This window comes from Rhipicephalus sanguineus, chromosome 5 (assembly GCF_013339695.2).
Source record: "Rhipicephalus sanguineus isolate Rsan-2018 chromosome 5, BIME_Rsan_1.4, whole genome shotgun sequence".
Taxonomy (NCBI): Eukaryota; Metazoa; Arthropoda; class Arachnida; order Ixodida; family Ixodidae; genus Rhipicephalus; species Rhipicephalus sanguineus.
This window is the reverse complement of record NC_051180.1, coordinates 128,910,645-128,927,767: the sequence shown is the minus strand read 5'-3', so window position 1 is coordinate 128,927,767 and position 17,123 is coordinate 128,910,645. Positions and strand designations below refer to the sequence as shown.

The 17,123-nt window shown below is 51.3% G+C and overlaps 1 protein-coding gene across 1 annotated transcript; it reads left to right on the top strand.

Annotated features, from left to right (window-relative positions):
- The first annotated feature begins 306 nt into the window (after positions 1–306).
- Positions 307–13,138, top strand: LOC119394961 (membrane metallo-endopeptidase-like 1). Its single transcript, XM_037662257.1, has 4 exons — positions 307–653; positions 1,335–1,662; positions 9,998–10,405; positions 11,432–13,138. Exons 1-4 carry the CDS (start codon positions 307–309, stop codon positions 13,136–13,138), a joined length of 2,790 nt encoding a protein of 929 aa, XP_037518185.1.
- Positions 13,139–17,123: the final 3,985 nt, after the last annotated feature.

Genomic DNA, 17,123 nt, shown 5'->3' with positions numbered 1-17,123 from the left:
GTGTCACTGAGTTTAATTTGTAGCTGCTGTCTTTTTCAGACCTGGGAACATAAGTTGTTTCATAACTGAACACACCAATATAAGGAAAGAAGAGTGCGGCTAGAAAGCGAGAAGAGGCAGAAGAAGAGGCAGTTGTCACGAGCACTGACGCCGAATTTTTCTCGCTGAAAACGCAAAGCCTTTCATCGGCGTCTGACACAAAGCACTGAAGAAAGGAACTGCAGCCTATCACCGCAGCTCTTCGAGAAGCACGAAGCCGGGTCAAGGCAAGCCTGCAGTTATTTCCAAGCGAGAGGTCGCCCGACCATGGAAAGGCACGGGTCCGACTCCCATACGCCTGACAAGGAGATGGATGTTCTGCAAGCCTTGCTCCATTCACCTGTAACTGCTAAGGCTCTTCCTTCTTCGGGTGGTCAAGCATCCACCAATGCTGCCTCGTCTACGCTGCAGAAAAAAGACGAAGAGCGAACAGCAGGAAAACAGGTGAACTCTCCCGAGGATGGTCAGCCCAGCAAAGCCCACCCTGGGCAGTTTGCAGGTACAACGGCGCACAAGACTCTTGGAGCGGAATCGGGTGCGGTCGAAGCGCCCTCGAGACCGACTTCCAGAGATGTACTGCTTGCCGGCGGGAGTGCTTCGCCAGCGAGCGACAAGTCGGGGCATGACGGCCGTGCTGGTGCTCCGGTGAACGAAGCAGGCCGAAAACGTGACAAAAGCCCAGTTCACCTCACCGATCAAGCGCACTCTCCAAGTCATTCTGCGCCCTCTCGATCGCCCAGCGCTTCACCGCATTACGCTTCAACTCAACACGCGTCACCGCACTACGGATCACCGCGACACGCTTCACCGCATTACGGATCACCGCGACACGTTTCACCACATTCCGGATCACCGCAACACGCTTCACCGCATTATGGATCGCCGCCTTACGGATCGCCTAATTACGGATCACCGCGACACGCTTCACCGCATTCGGGATCACCGCAACACGCTTCACCGCATTATGGATCGCCGCCTTACGGATCGCCGCATTACGGATCACCGCGACACGCTTCACCGCATTCCGGATCACCGCAACACGCTTCACCGCATTATGGATCGCCGCCTTACGGATCGCCTCATTACGGATCACCGCGACACGCTTCACCGCATTCCGGATCACCGCAACACGCTTCACCGCATTATGGATCGCCGCCTTACGGATCGCCGCATTACGGATCGCCTCATTACGGATCACCGCATTCCGCTTCACCGCACGACGCTTCACCGCACGACGCTTCACCGCCTTGCGGTTCCTCTCATCGAGCTTCACCGCCCTACACTTCACCACGCAGGAGGACTAAAGCATCTGTAATGCCTATTCATCACCCGGACGTCGACTCTCACAGCCCCGGTAATTCGCGTAGACCCGGTCCCGCGACCGCACATCGTCGACAAGCTGTGGACTACCGTGGATTCCAAGCCCTCTACAAGGAGAACAGGGCACTGCTTGAGGAAGTGGAGGCGATGAAACGTGAAGAGAAACCGAGGAAGTCCATGTTCACGCGTGGCGTCCAGAAGCTGTTGTCCGTGCCAGATGGGCAGCCCGTATTCCCCGGTTTCGGAGAAGGCATGGCCAAAGTAGGATCGCTGTTTGCCCTAGAAGGCCCCTTTAGAAGACAGGTGGGTGTTTCGTGCGTATTCCGTTTACATTTACGCTAGGACAAGGCTGCAAAGAGCAGACTTGTGATTACCACCGTTTCAGCACAGTTCACTTAAAATACCTGAATGACCGGCTAGAAAACGAGCACAGGAAAGGCATACAGCGCGTAAGTGTTACTGTTATTTCTTTTACAGCTTATAGCTGTACGTGGCTAGGGTTCTGTGCATTTCTGGCGAGCATTGTTCGGTACATAATTAGGGTACACCGTTACTAATTGCTTTATATAAACGTGCTCATTAGCAGATTCGTCAGTCTTACTTCCAATCATGAATTCGTGTTTCGTCATTGGCCCATTTAACATCAGTTTTTTCATCTGCATGTAACTCAGCATTCCTACTTCTACACTTTCTCGACAACGATCCTCAATAATTTCTTGCGGTTTGCCCTCAGCGCTGCTTAACTCACCTGACATCATCTCCAAGTTGTTCCGATATTCGCCGTTTATCTTGAATCGTACACTCAGTGTAACTCAAGGCTACGGAGGCGTGGCTTCCACGCCTTCGTGTTACTCCGCGTGTAGTACGGTAGCTTGCAGCCGATTCAGTTTCAGTTTCGGTTTCTCTTCCTCGCAGCGTTAACGGTGTTTAGTAGAATACATACGTGAGCAGTGTGAATGGGAGAGAAAATTACGTTTGTTCAGTGTACATTGTAGTGTCGCAGTTCGAGTATATATTTCTTAGAGAACTAAGTAGCGAGTTTGCGGGCACACACGGTGCTGTGTTGTGGGTGGCAGTCCCGACGCAGCAGCAGCACAACGCAACACACGGACCAACACAGGTAGGGGACGCCATGGACGCCTGCGGGGAACAGGCGTGCAGATAACGTGGTGCTGTCTAAGAAATGGAAAAGAAAAAGAGACTGCTAAAGTGAACGACAATCTTATTTTACCTGCCTATTCCAACAGCAACTGCCAAGAAAAGTTGTCTCCAAGAATAATTCTTCCTAGTACAATGGTTTGAATACTATTAAGCATGTGAATAACATTGCAGAGGTTCTCTCTACTTGCTAAACTATTTTTAATCGGCATTTTTCTTCTGCTTTTGGTGGATAAATAAGTTAGTAGTGAGCCTTTACGGATACTCTACGATGTATTCAACACATGTTTTTCTATACCTAATGCATTTTCACTGCGAATGCTTTCATGACTTTAAACGCCTACATATCAATTGAGTCCAATGCGTTTTCGTGATCTGTGAAAGCCATATAGACGATGGGAGCGAATTGCAAAGAGCACCCGTGTGCTTAGATTTAGGTGCAAGTTAAAGAACCACAGGGGGTCGAAATTAATCCGTAGTCCCGCACTGCGGTTTGCCTCCCAATCATATCGTGGTTTTGGCGCGTGAACCCCAGCAGCCAAAGTCATATAAACAGGATGGTTGTGCTCTGCAGATTTTTCGATTAGCTGAATGACGATACCGATACGCATCAACACACGTTCCTTAATAAAGCCAGTCTGCTGCATGTGGTTTCTGGAATCGGCAGCTTTGACTGTATTTGAAACTCACTGCTATATTTTATACAATACTGAATGGACCCTCCTCCCAACTTCTTAATATGCCTATAGTACTGCTATTCTTTAACGTGTCACTTCTAACGCGTTAGTAAAAGTTTAACATTATTCCAACTTGCTGCAAACATTTTATGTCTCTTATATTCCCTCTATTTTCGGATTACTGGAATTTTAGTTGATCCTTTAACCCCTCAGTTCCACAGGACATGTTTTGCAGAACCCTTCTATTGACATGTTCCGTGGAAAATTGTGGCAGTCATTCTTTTACAGTGGAAGCAGTGACAACGGGCTGTAACGCGGATTCAAAGGCTATCGAAACTTATGGAACGTAGACAAAAGTAAACTGGAAATAAGCGCATGAATATTGTTATTGTATATAGTTAATGTTATATAGCTTCGTACGTATTAAACCCATAGAAGACAATTATGGCACGATTTTCAATGCGTCTTTAAGTTACTTTCTCATTGGTTCATGTTGGTAACCTACATGCTGTTGCTTTCAATGGCTTCGTTGCTTTCATAGAGTTAATATACTGACTCTAGAGGAAAAGCTCTTCATAGCGCCCATGCATTGAAACCTATAACCGCATGAGTTCCGCCATGATGGAACAAAACGATCGTTGGCAGTGTTGCCAGACCCTGAGACGCTCGCTATATTTGACGGTAGTAATCAGTTTTAATCTACCAACCTAAGCCAGCTACGCGCTGTTCAGAGCACGTTCAGAGAACATCAGCTGTGTTTTGATGCGTGACGCCGTGTGTTAGTGTACGGTTGTCTGTGCAGCTGGTCCGGTTGATAACAGTTAAAATTTCCACCTGTTTGTGCATGGTTTTTACTAGGCACTCCCTACCAAAGTTTCTCCGTTCGCTGGCACAAAGGTTACTCGACAGATTCGCAGCTCGAAGCAAAGTCCGTACGCCGTGGTCGCGCGCTGATTCGACTTGCAATGGCGAGACACCTGTATCCACGTTCTTTTTCAGCTCATTGCTGCCGTACTTCAGCGCAGAGAGCCGCAAAGCAGAAAAATGTCGATTGCAGCATGCAGCGGCGAATGTGAGTGAGACATCTCCCGAAAGCTTCAATCGAAACTAAAGTTACACGGCCCACGAAGCTTTATCGCCGTTAAAAAGTATAAGAAAAAATCGGTTGCGACTAGTTCGTACATAACTTTCAGGGCTTGTCTCATCTCTTCTTTGCCGTCCGTCCTGGTTTGCACTGTGTGGAGATAGGTTTGCACTAGGCTTACCTATATGAGCGCGACCGTGTAGGGACGCGACGTTCTCCACTGCCGCAGCGAACAAAGACGCTACGGCCGGGTTCGTCGATTCTCCGGCACGGCGCAGAAACCACGCACGAGGCAGGGTAACAACAACGACACGGGTTTATTAACCCAAGATGCAGCACAGTACGACACTCACAGGCTTGCAGGCCGTAAGGGGAACTCCGCAAGACCGAACGAGTACGCTTGCCAGCGGCGCTAGGACTACCACACAAAGGGCAGCGGTCGAGCACACGAACGAGAAGCCGCCCGCTAGAGCAGTGCGTCAACCTCTCGTGCTAGCCTGAGAGCATCTCCCGCCGCGAGCGAATCGTCGGGCGCATCTTAGCTCGTAGGAGAGGAGGATGTCACCAGCGGCCCAATGGGGAATGGCGCTGCGTTGTGACGTAGGCCCGCACAGCACGCCAGCGTAGCGTGCCCGGACATGCCAGCGCGGGACGGAGCCGACGCTTGCCCAGACAAAGAGGCGCCCTGGCCGCCATCTTGGCGATTGCCGGTGCCTAAGTGCGCCCGGGCTACGCGGCCGGCACGCGCGCGGCAGCTGGGGAACGAGGCGCCAGGTAGGAGGACGCTCTCGATCCCCACATTCCCCCCTCCTAAAGACCGAGGCCAGCCTGTGAAAGAGGCTGTCCGAGGCCAAGTGGCAAGGTCAGCTCAGCCGCAAGGGGGCTTGCCAACGGGGCAAAGTCCAACAGGGGGGTGCCGTCTTCCCGAAGGTACAAGTCCATAGGTCGGCCATGGCCACGCAAAAGTTCCACCGAAAGTTTCACCACAAGTTCCACCACCGGGGAGAGCCCACCGCCGGGAGAAGGTCCGCAGCCCAGGAGGAACGGGGAAGACTGCACAAGGGCGGACAGCCAGCCCGCTTGAAGTTCGCCGGACTGGAGAGCTTGGCAGCCGGGAACGTAGGAGGCGTGGCTGCCAGTTGCGTGCGGCAGCCAACCGCCGAAAGTCGCTGGGACGGGGGCCACACAGGAACGGTAGGCCGGAACAGCAGGCAGCCAGGAACGGAAGCCGGAGCGACCACGCTTTGGCCTGGGCCACAGCTTGAGTGGACGGACCAGCCGCCGGGGGCGGCTGCTGAAGCTGCCAGGTGGGTTAGGCAGGGTGGAGGTGGCTGCAGGGCAGAAGGCAGGCAGCAGGCCACAGCACGACCAGGGAACAGCAGGCCAGCAGGTCTGGAACAGGCTGGTGGCGAGGTAGGCGCAGGGAGACGACAGGGCGATGCAGGAGTGGACAGAAATGCCCCCGGCATAGCCGACTTGCCAAAAAGGGGTGCCTGCCTGACAGTGCTGCCCAACAAAAGGGGGCGCTTGCCAGGTTATGGCTTGGACAACACACCAGAGGGTATTTTCGGTCAAGAGGGCCTTCTACCACTTCCAGACGTGTGCCGCCGCACCTTAGCGGTTATCTCCATTCACTGTCAAGGTATGGAATAAAGTCCAGCTACCTGTTAGTGGGAGAAAGGTTGCTTAAGTGGCTTTCCGCAGGTTCTACCGGTGGCGTGACTTGGGGCCAGCCTTACGGTTTTCCTGCGGTTGTGTGACCGCCTCCCCCCCCCCCCTCCCAAGTCGCTACTGCGGGCAACGAAAGGGTTTGAGGGCGGCTGCATGAGCCCGGGGGTCTTGCCCGCACGAGACTGCACGCATTGCCACACGAGGAGTGAAGAGCGTCACGTTTATGCCTGGCCAGGTAGCAGAGCGGCACAACTTTTAGAAAGTCTTACGGCCCCTCGCATGTCCGGCCAACCGCGAGTCGCGGAAATAGCCGAGGGTGGCTTTCCTTAGACTGCGGGGTACCCCCACCTTAAAAGACTCCTGGGGAGCTTCCTCTGGTGGGATGTGGAGCGCAGGAAAACTCCGCCGGCGACAAACAGATGCGAATCCAACGTGCCCGCAGCAATACCAGACTGCGTAAACGGCACACGGCGCCGACAGCAATACCAGACTGTCAATACGCGCCCGCTCCTTGGGAGCACGGCTCTTGGAGCCCACAACGGATCGCACTGCTGTGCCTTTGGTGTCTCTTCTCTGCTTAACACGATACCGGCTGACGTGACGTGCTCACCCGGGGCGATCGACTCGAAAGTCAATTCGTCGTCGGGGTTCGCTCCTTTCGACCCATGGAGCCAGAGGCCCCGGAGTCTACTCGATGCGATTGCTCTCGGGAGTGGCGAACACAAGTGTCACACCGAAACGGGGGCACGCGGCAAGGCGTGAGCCACGACGTTTGAACTCCCTTTCCGGTAGCGCACAACGAAGTTGTACCGCTGCAAAGTCAACGCCCAGCGCGCGAGGCGGCCCGAGGGCTCGCGCAAGCGCTTAAGCCAGACTAGCGCCATGGGGTTCGTTTCCTCCACCAATGGCACTATGTTGACATAGCAGTCAAGCTACCGGCGAGCGAAATCTCGAGTGGCGTCCCGAACTTAAAAGGCAGCGGTAGCCACTACGAGGGTTGCAAATGGTAGTAGGGCGCCGAAAGGGACGACCCTGTAACCACCGCTTGGGAAGTCATTCACGACACCCGTGCGCGCGAGAAAGACGCGACCGAGAATCACGGGCAGCGAAAGACCAGGGGAGACGCACAAAGCGCTGTCGGCGCGCGCGATTCTCCCACCGCACGAAACAACGGTGCTCCCCGCGAGATGCAAGGCAATGTTTTACCCGGAGCCGCGCCGCAGTTCTGTGCAGCGCTAATTGCTCCAAGGCAGGCGCCGCCGTTGTAGGGTCGTGCGCCTGTTCTCCGCCATGCACGCCAGGCCCAAGGGGTCAATAAACGGCACAGCGAAGAGTAGGCTTTCCGCACCGACGGATGCATGATGCCTCATGCGACAGGCAAACGAATCGACAACGGAGCACGGTGGCTCACATTTGCCGAAGGCGTCGCCAAGGCGCGCATGAGGAAAATGATCGTCGGAAAACGCGGCGACGATGCCGCCTATGCGAGCTGGCTCGCGGACGACATGGTCAACCCTTTACGCTCGTGACAACGATGTGCCAGCGAGCGTGTGAATGCCAGCGCCATGTGTCCTAGGTAGGGACGCTCTGGTGCGGCGGGTTAATCGCTCGGCTGTGCTGCTAACAAAGGAAGCCCAGCGATCGGAGACGACGCATTGGAGAGGCCCGAAAGCACGTGCTCCGCGTGTGTCTCGACCAGCTGAGAAAACCCGAAACTGGCGGGGCTAGGACTGTAGTCCACATTCGAGCGGTTATCACCAAAGGAGGCCCCAAAACGGGATCTCTCCCGGTGGCCGAAAGCCGAGGGCCGCTAAGGCGAGCTTACCTCGTGCTGCCGGCGTCGTCCGCATCGAACGAGATCAAGTCCGTCGCCAGGGGATCGAGCAGTAACGAGCGCCTCGAGGGGGACTGCTCTGATGCCATGCCGAAACCAAGTTGGGCGCCAGTTATGTGGAGATAGGTTTGCACTAGGCTTACCTATATGAGCGCGACCGTGTAGGGACGCGACGTTCTCCACTGCCGCAGCGAACAAAGACGCTACGGCCGGGTTCGTCGATTCTCCGGCACGGCGCAGAAACCACGCACGAGGCAGGGTAACAACAACGACACGGGTTTATTAACCCAAGATGCAGCACAGTACGACACTCACAGGCTTGCAGGCCGTAAGGGGAACTCCGCAAGACCGAACGAGTACGCTTGCCAGCGGCGCTAGGACTACCACACAAAGGGCAGCGGTCGAGCACACGAACGAGAAGCCGCCCGCTAGAGCAGTGCGTCAACCTCTCGTGCTAGCCTGAGAGCATCTCCCGCCGCGAGCGAATCGTCGGGCGCATCTTAGCTCGTAGGAGAGGAGGATGTCACCAGCGGCCCAATGGGGAATGGCGCTGCGTTGTGACGTAGGCCCGCACAGCACGCCAGCGTAGCGTGCCCGGACATGCCAGCGCGGGACGGAGCCGACGCTTGCCCAGACAAAGAGGCGCCCTGGCCGCCATCTTGGCGATTGCCGGTGCCTAAGTGCGCCCGGGCTACGCGGCCGGCACGCGCGCGGCAGCTGGGGAACGAGGCGCCAGGTAGGAGGACGCTCTCGATCCCCACAACTGATGCACTGAAGTTTCCAGCTCGAAAGAAAAAAGGGCTGTCACACGAAGTCGAGTGGTATGCGGCGACAGAAAACGCACACAACGGGACACTATGACAACTACGAGATACACGACGTGAACGAAGTTTCAGGGGCTTTAACACGACGCGCAAACCGACGCAATCGACCGCAAGCACACACTCGCGTACACGCGAGTGTTGATATGGTGGTGCCATCTAGTTAACCAGCCTGCAAACGCTCCTTTCCGCGCGCAGTAAATTGCATAAATAGCCGTCGTATTCTTTCGTAGAAGTATTCAAAATAAACACAAAACAATATCCGCAAGTTTTTAATTGTGCAGATGCTTCTTTAGGATTGATATGTGATGGCAAGAATGACAACGTTCCAAGATGTCTGCGTTCATGTGGTTATAGGTCTCGCGGCCCAGCTTTTCCTCTAGAGTCAGTATATTAACTCTATGGTTGCTTTACCTAATAGTCCTATGTAGTTTACAAGTTAACACGGTGCGTTCCATATAGTGCACGCTATCTTGCGTGCTTGAGATCCTTGCCCCTTGTTTCAAGCTCCTTTCCTTTTTGTATACATGTCCCATCTATCAAGCTTACACGCACTCGCCGCTGGTCCTTGTAAGAGAGCTAGCTTAGCAAGGCTGCAACGTGCAAACCTTGCAATGTAATCGCATTTATTATTGAGAAGTGAAAACGAACAATAATTAATTCCTCTCTCTCTCTCACACACACACACACACACACACACACACACACACACACACACACACACACACACACATGCACGCACGCACAAGCGTTACTTTTCACGCGCATGCACTTATGGTTAGGCTTCGATGTATATGCATTTACGCCGCTAGGTGCCTACGCTGCGTTTCTTAAGCGTGTCCTCTTTAGTTACGAAATGGAAGGGCCAAATATATGGGACATTCTTTCGATGAACCTTTAATATGACACCGAATAACTCAATTCCCGTGGTAATGTTAAGTGAAATATGCTCTATGCCTGCTTAAAACAACATTGGCGAGTGCGAAATGCTGACCGGGGTGCGTAGCCAGAATTTCTTTTTTTTTTGGCCTAGCCAAGGGGGTGGCGTGGGGATTCACCCACACTTTAGGTATGTTCGTGCGTGTGCTTGTGTGTGTGCGTGCATATATACCCATGGAAAATCGAAATAATTCGAAGAAAATGGGTGTGAACCCCCCAGGCTACGCCTGTGACGACGACACACCTATAGTCACTGATTTTTCTTTGTCTTTTTGGGTACCACGCAGTCTGGACGCTTGAACTTCTTAACTTTAAAATATGAAGTTCTTATTCAGTGACTATGTGGCTCTTGTACCTCCCTTTCATCCATGCTTATTGCGCTGCTCTGGTATTCCTCGCATGTCCTTTTCTCAACCTCGGCTCTCACTTTCTCTGGCTTTCGTCGAACCGCCAGCCGGCGAGAGTCTTGTCAAGCGGCGGCACAGATTCGGCGGACCCCCAACCGCAGCGATCCTTCACCCGGCTAGCCACGGTCATAGTCGTTGCCGTCGGGGTCGTGTTCGTCGCGTCAGCGATGCTCTTCGCTCTACTGGGCGCACTAACGAGCCATCCCAGCGGTGTTCAAGCGCAGGTCTGCAAGACCAGCGATTGCCGACTGCATGCGCTGTACCTGTCGTATCGGCAAAACCACTCGGTTCGGCGCTGTAACGACTTCCAGGCGTACGTGTGCTCGGAATGGGAGCCGCCCGAGGGCTACAGCTTGGTGGCCAATACCACGATCAGCGAGGTCGTGCTGCGTTGGATGCAAGATATTAGGCGCGCTCTGCAAGATAGCACGGCAGGAGGCATGGCACGCCACATGGTAATCAACTACAGCTAAATTTCGATGTAACGAATGCCAATTTTCCGAAGATTCCAATCGAACGAACAAGTTTCCAGTCCCCGACAGATATTCATAGGGATGAATGTTGTCATCAACTCGGATGAACGAACGTAACTCGGCCACCAAACCGGATTTAACGAAGCTTTCCTTGAAATAAATGAGTAAAAAGCGAATACTTGTTTTTAATTTTCAAACGGAGTGTTTTTTTTTATTTTTTTTGGACCGTGCGTACTAATGCTGTCGCGTTACAACATCTTGGTGCCCTAGTCACGGAACACTCAACACACACTTCACGTCTATTACAGTTGCTATGGCGTGTGTAATTTAAATAGGGGGGGATGGCGGCGCGGTTTTAGAACGTGTGTGTGGGTTAGCAGAGTACTGAGGTGAATTGGCCACTTGACAGCCATAAAGGACATAAAGGACACCAGCATGACACTTTTTCAGCCTGGTTCTCTTTTTGTCGCGTTTCACTTTAAAGCAATCCTACTTTTTCACAAATTGCATCATTCAGCATCACATTCCGCTGCGGCTGCAAAAGAGGCGCCTTGCGCTTTCTCTGCCGTTCCGGCGTGCTGGCATGTAAAAAAGAACGCGTGTGCGTAGTGCTCTCTCTCTAGCTTCGCAAGCAACCGTGAGAAGTCGCCGCGGTGCTGTTTGCCACGCGCTCCCACGATCTGTAGAATTTTGATCGCGACTGTACACTATAGAGCGCAACTGCCACGCTGTATGACGAAAGCCAGCAGTTGTCTATACAAATGTGCTTTTCGTTATGACGAAAACAAGAAGTTGACTTCAGCCAACAGAATCTTGTCTTCGAGGAATGCTACTGTTATAACGTTACGGATACAGTGGTAGACATTTGAATTTTGCATGCCACTCTGTATGCATCAAGCTGTGCTCAATGTACCATGAACAAATCAATTATTACGACGTTCGTTTTGTTGAATTCAGTTGCTGAAACTGGACACAAGTCGTGAATAAACCTTTCGTCTTTTAATGCAGGTTCTGTCTATGCTGGACGGTTGTATGGCGGACCGCAAGAGCACCCATCAGGATGCCAAAATATTTCGAGATTTCATGTATCGGTTAAACCTGCACTGGCCCGGAGATCCACCGACGAACGTCAGTGCCTTGAGTGTTCTGATTCGCCTGGCTTTCAAGTGGCAGGTGACTTTTTGGATGAAGCTGCGAGTGATTCAAGATCCGGTAAGAAGAGATCGCCGAAGGCTTGTCCTGAGTGGTGGTGACCAGGACGCAATTGTCTTCCTGAACCTAAACCATAAGCAGCTCTTACAGCGTGATGCCTACGTGCAGTACTGGAAGAGCCACTACGCAATCCTGTACCGCGATGACGACGTCATCCAAAACCACGTCGTCACGCAGATGTACGAGAGCGCCACTCTTCAGAGTCACGTCATCGAGACGCTACTGGCCGTGGCGAGAAAGTATCCCAAGTCGCCTGCTGCTACCACAGTCGGCGTGCTCCGCAACTACACAGGCGATCGCCTCACTTCCTCGCAATGGCTGCAGTTTCTGCGTGAACACGTGAATCCTCACTCCGACGTAGCGGTCTCTGAGGACACGGAAGTTCTCGTCTCTGATTTATTGCTCCTGAAGTCAATCGGAGGCCTATTCACTAAGTACAGCGACGCAGACATCATTCGCCAACTATCCTGGGAGTTCGTGCAGCTACACGTAATTATGATGGACAAGACCCCGCTGGAGATTGCCTTTGCCAGCCGCTGGTACGCCATGCCTTACGTGTCCGTGTATTGCACTCGCTACGTCGAAACCGTCTACAGGCCTCTGCTCGCGTCAGTTTATGTGAGGCAGCACCTGAGCGTCGATGACCGACGCGCTCTTGACTCGGATGTGGCAGGCCTAGTGAACGCAGTCATCGAGAAGGTCAACGGTTCGTCCTGGTTCGAAGAGCAGGGGAAGCGAGAAGCCATAGAAAAGCTGCGCGCTTTGAGGACGAGCATCTGGCCTCCGGAAGCGTACTTCGACGACGACGAGCTGGAACAGGCGTACCACTGGTTGCAGCGCTTGAAGGGAGCCTCTTTCACGGCCAGCTGGATCGAATCGTTCTCTGCACTTCGTGATCTCGGCAAAACTGCTCTTTATGCGGCGACCGTCCATTTGCACAACATGATGTCCTTTGTGCTGTTCGACTACGATTACCTGACCAACAACGTACATATTGCCATAAGTGCGCTCACAAACCCGATTTATTACCCCCACGGCTCGCGGTCCATGTTCTACGGTGGCCTAGGCTTCCTGTACACCAGCCAGTTGTTCAAATCCATCGACGACACTGGACGTCGGGTGCGGGCCAATGGCACGGTCACGCACCCGTGGCCATTATCAGAGAAGGGTAAGCTGGGAAGGAAGAGTCATTGCCAGGGAGCCGGCCACGATGTTTCTTTTCTTTCGAACCTTGGTGCGCTTGAGGTTGCGCACGCCAAGTTTCTTGCCATGTTACCCATGGACGGCGGCAAGGTTGTTTCGAAAAGCTATACCGAAGAACAGGTCTTCTTTCTTACCGTGTGCCGCATTTTGTGCGAGATGCCATCCGCTGAGTTCGGCACCACAACCTGCAATTCCCTATTCAGGAATTCGCCCGAGTTCGCTGAGGCGTTTCACTGCCCGCCCGGGTCCCCAATGAACCCGATTGAGAAGTGTAAATACTACGCCTCATCTGAAAACTGAGTATTAGTACAACGTAACCTTTAATTGACGATCACGTAATAGTTCTTGGGAGGGACAGAGTACATGTTTTTATATTCTTTAGTTTTACGAAAAGGGATGCGAGGTCATAAGTGGATACTTATGGCGACTCCTTTTCGTAAAAAACAGGTTCTTTATTAACGAATGGTTGTTCTTATCAGTAAAGGTATGTCGCTTGATAAACACGGTACATTCACGCCTGCCGAAACAAGCAGCGCGATCACAGCATAAGCTCGAGTAGCGCAAACTGTGAAAGAACATCATAGAAATGGCAATTTAACGTGCATTAAACACAATCAGCCGTGTTTTGCGATTAAAAAGAGATGTTACAGGATATAAACTACGTAACACTGCAGGTACTTTGTCACTCATAAACACCGTAGAAACGTGACCATCTCAATATCGTGTCAAAAAGAAAGTGGTAAAAATCTGTATGCTATTAAAACTTGTGTTAGCCGTGCCAAAAGCTATGTTCGGGACGCTGATGGTGGTTGTGATACGTTCCTTTCTAATGGGTGGGTAGTATCGCGCTCACAAGTTACTCTGCTTCACTGGCGTAACGCTGCTACTGCAGTTGATGATGATGATAATGTGGCCTAGCCGTTTCTAATGGGTGGGCATCTTTAAACTGCCCACCGTTACGCATGTGTGACAGCTGGTGCAATACCAATATGTCACATATCAAGTATGTGACATAATAGTTCGTTCAAGTAAAGAACTGTGTTCAGCGTTTGCCTAAAGATGTGATATGGCGACTACTTCTTTTTTACTTTATGCCTGCTTTATAATCCCCTTTTTCGTAGCGACGTTCTGTAACTCACATTTTTCTTATACTAGGCTGTACTCGCTTAGACGCGCGCTTTTATATTACCCTGTGTACTAGGGGGGCAGGGTGCCTGAAGCTGTACTCGCAGTTTTTATCTGTCGTCCTGGTAGCCTTTCCTTGCAGCGGATTAAAATTCAATTTCAGTACTACGAAACTGCGGTGCAGAAAGTGTCGGACGCAGCGCACGTAATTGCTCGCAAGATTGTGTGCCTCTGTATAGTGTATACAGGAAGTTTCATTTTCAGACGCGAACTCTACGTCGACGCGAAATAATATGGCACAGCTAAAGTGACATTGAATAGATTAGTACGCAAAAAAAATTCGGCAGATCTCACGTACCGTGGGAGTCGATGTTATGCGAAGCATGCGGCGAGTAGGTGACTGTGCCGTAACGTTTTTACTGAGCGACACGTTACAAAATGACGCTAAAGATTTCTATAAATTTTATACGCACACATATATATGTTGAATAGCTGCATATGTGTTATATAATCAGTTGTTTACGGTTGGGTAACGCTGCCTATGGCAATGTGGGTATTACCAACACCAGAAGCGGTAAGCTGATATGTACTGCTTATAAGTGTCCCGAGAACGCACGCACGTTTCACGAACCCGTATGCAAGTGTGCAAGAAGTTCTTGACAGTTCTTGAACAAGGGCATCATCACCGTGATCAGTGAGCACCAGCAGCTGGTCATGACTTGTTATAGGATCCGGTCGTGATCGTGGTGACGAGGGGTCCATGTGTAGTGAAGTATGTGGTATAGTAGAGCTGTTGAAATTCGTGTATGCCTCGGTCATTTCGTCGACAAATTGTCTGTCCACAGAGCCGGCGACATGTCGGAACCTAAAGCCACCCTTCGCGTTGCGGAAGTGTAGGCCGTCGAGGCTAGTAGACCTGGATAGTGCTACGTAGACCAACATCAGTGGATGGTGTTTGTCGTATTCGTAGACTACCTGGGCGTATGTGGCCTACGTAGCCTAGTCTACTAAGCGGCTGTCAATTAATCTGGCATCATCCTCGGTCAGCATGAGGCCATCGCCCAGCCTCGTAAGAAATGAAGAGGACACTGCGTCGTTCTGGTGGACGAAGTGCACTTTACGGTGCGATGATGTAGATATCATACGTAACTTTCAATAATATATTCCTCCGGGGTCGAGCAATGCTTCAATATGGCTTGCTGAATCATAGGAATACAAACGTAATGTTTATTTGACTGCTCTAAAAGCGGAGCCAACACTGGAACTACAGACGTTAATCTGACATGACGCCTGTATCGTAGGAGTACACATCGTAGGAGTATCATGTAGTGTTTATTGTTTTCTTGTAAAATTAGATAGCCAGCACCATAACCACCATTGACGTTGCACTGGTATTACGCCTGCATAGGCTGTTTTTCAAAACGAGTTTATAGACCTGGCGTGGCTCTGTGGTAGAATACCTGATTGCCACGCAGAATTCTTGGGTTCGATTCCTGCTGGGATCCTAATTTTCATTCTTCCCATTCGTTTACTAAACGCTGCCGATGTTCGTTTTTCCTTAACGCAGTAGCATTTAAATTACCAATGTCTGTTCTCGCCGTTCCTGGGTAGAAATAAACTGTCAATCACCTGTGGCGCATACCCGTACACCGCGGCCCGTGGTAAACGGGTATGGGCCACACGTGTCTAATAGTAGGGGTTTGACGACGTACGCGGCAGGATTTTAACGTTATTCATGTCATGACCCGGCAATCATATTCGTCAAATCCTCTTACCCTCCCATGCAAATTTTGGTCTACACCAAGTTAAGGAGGCGATCATGAGAGCACCCAGACGTAGGCGGCTAGATAGATAGATAGATAGATAGATAGATACGTAGATAGAAACGCTCAAAGTGCCAGAGGTTCGCTAAGAAATGCTTCGCATTTAAAACTTGTTAACTGTCTAATTATTGACCAGTGGTCAGTTGTTTATATGTGAAAGTTGAGCATGAAATTTGATATATCCATCTTTAGAAATTGCTAAAGTTGCCCGAAATTTGAGATATTCATAATGAAACTTTAACTGCGATATCGAAACTGACCCCGCCCGGTGCGAAGGCCGCTCTGTTACATCAGACCGCAACTACTTGTGACGAGGAAGTGACGAGATTAGTAGTGTGGCCAATCCCCCTCGTGAGTATGAGCCAGTCTCCTTAGGGCAAACAAACAAACAAACCTTAGTAACCAGTGACTCGCTGATGACATTGCCTTGAATTGCAAGGCATGATTACTGAATCGGACAGGGAAAGCAGAACAGTACTGATCATCAGTCTCGGAAGAGAACAGTGCTTTTGCGATAGGTAGCGAGACACTGGAAGTGGTAGAGGAATACGGCTGCTAATGCCAAGTAATAATAATAATAATATCTGGGGTTTAACGTCCCAAAACCACGATATGATTATGAGAGACGCCGTAGTGGAGGGCTCCAGAAATTTCGACCACCTGGGGCTCTTTAACGTGCACCTAAATCTAAGTACACGGGCCTCTAGCATTTTCGCCTCCATCGAAAATGCAGCAGCCGCGGCCGGGATTCGATCCCGCGACCTTCGGGTCAGCAGTCGAGCGCCATAACCACTAGACCACCGTGGCGGGGCTGCTAATGCCAAGTACGGAGCGCAGATCCGAACCATATAAATGAGGTAATTAGAATAACACGAATGGGGTGCAGCGCATGTGGATCATGAATGGTAGCTTGCCAGTGTATCTCAAGAGATAACAGCTGTATTTTATTGCATATAAATTGTTTAACCTTACGCCCATGTTCTCCTCTTCATTCCGCGCAGCCTGAGGTACCTCGCTGTTCCTTTTGTTTCGTTTTTTTTTTTTGCTATTTTTCAAACACTTCGTGCAGACAGACATCTTATACGTTTTCACTGCCTTCTTTTTCGAATGACCCATTGTTGACGCGCTTTCAGAGCAAAAATCGGAGAAAGCGTTCTAAGTTATAATAAGCACGGCCAGACTGGAAAGGCGCGCGGGCCCGCGCGCCTTCCCCCCCCCTCCCCCCCCCCCCCCCCCAAGGACGTGCCCCCACCGAAATAAGTTCCTGCCTACGCCACTGCCTATAACTGTAGCAGGTTTTTTTATTTTATCTAATCAGCAGTAATGTTACTGTCTGC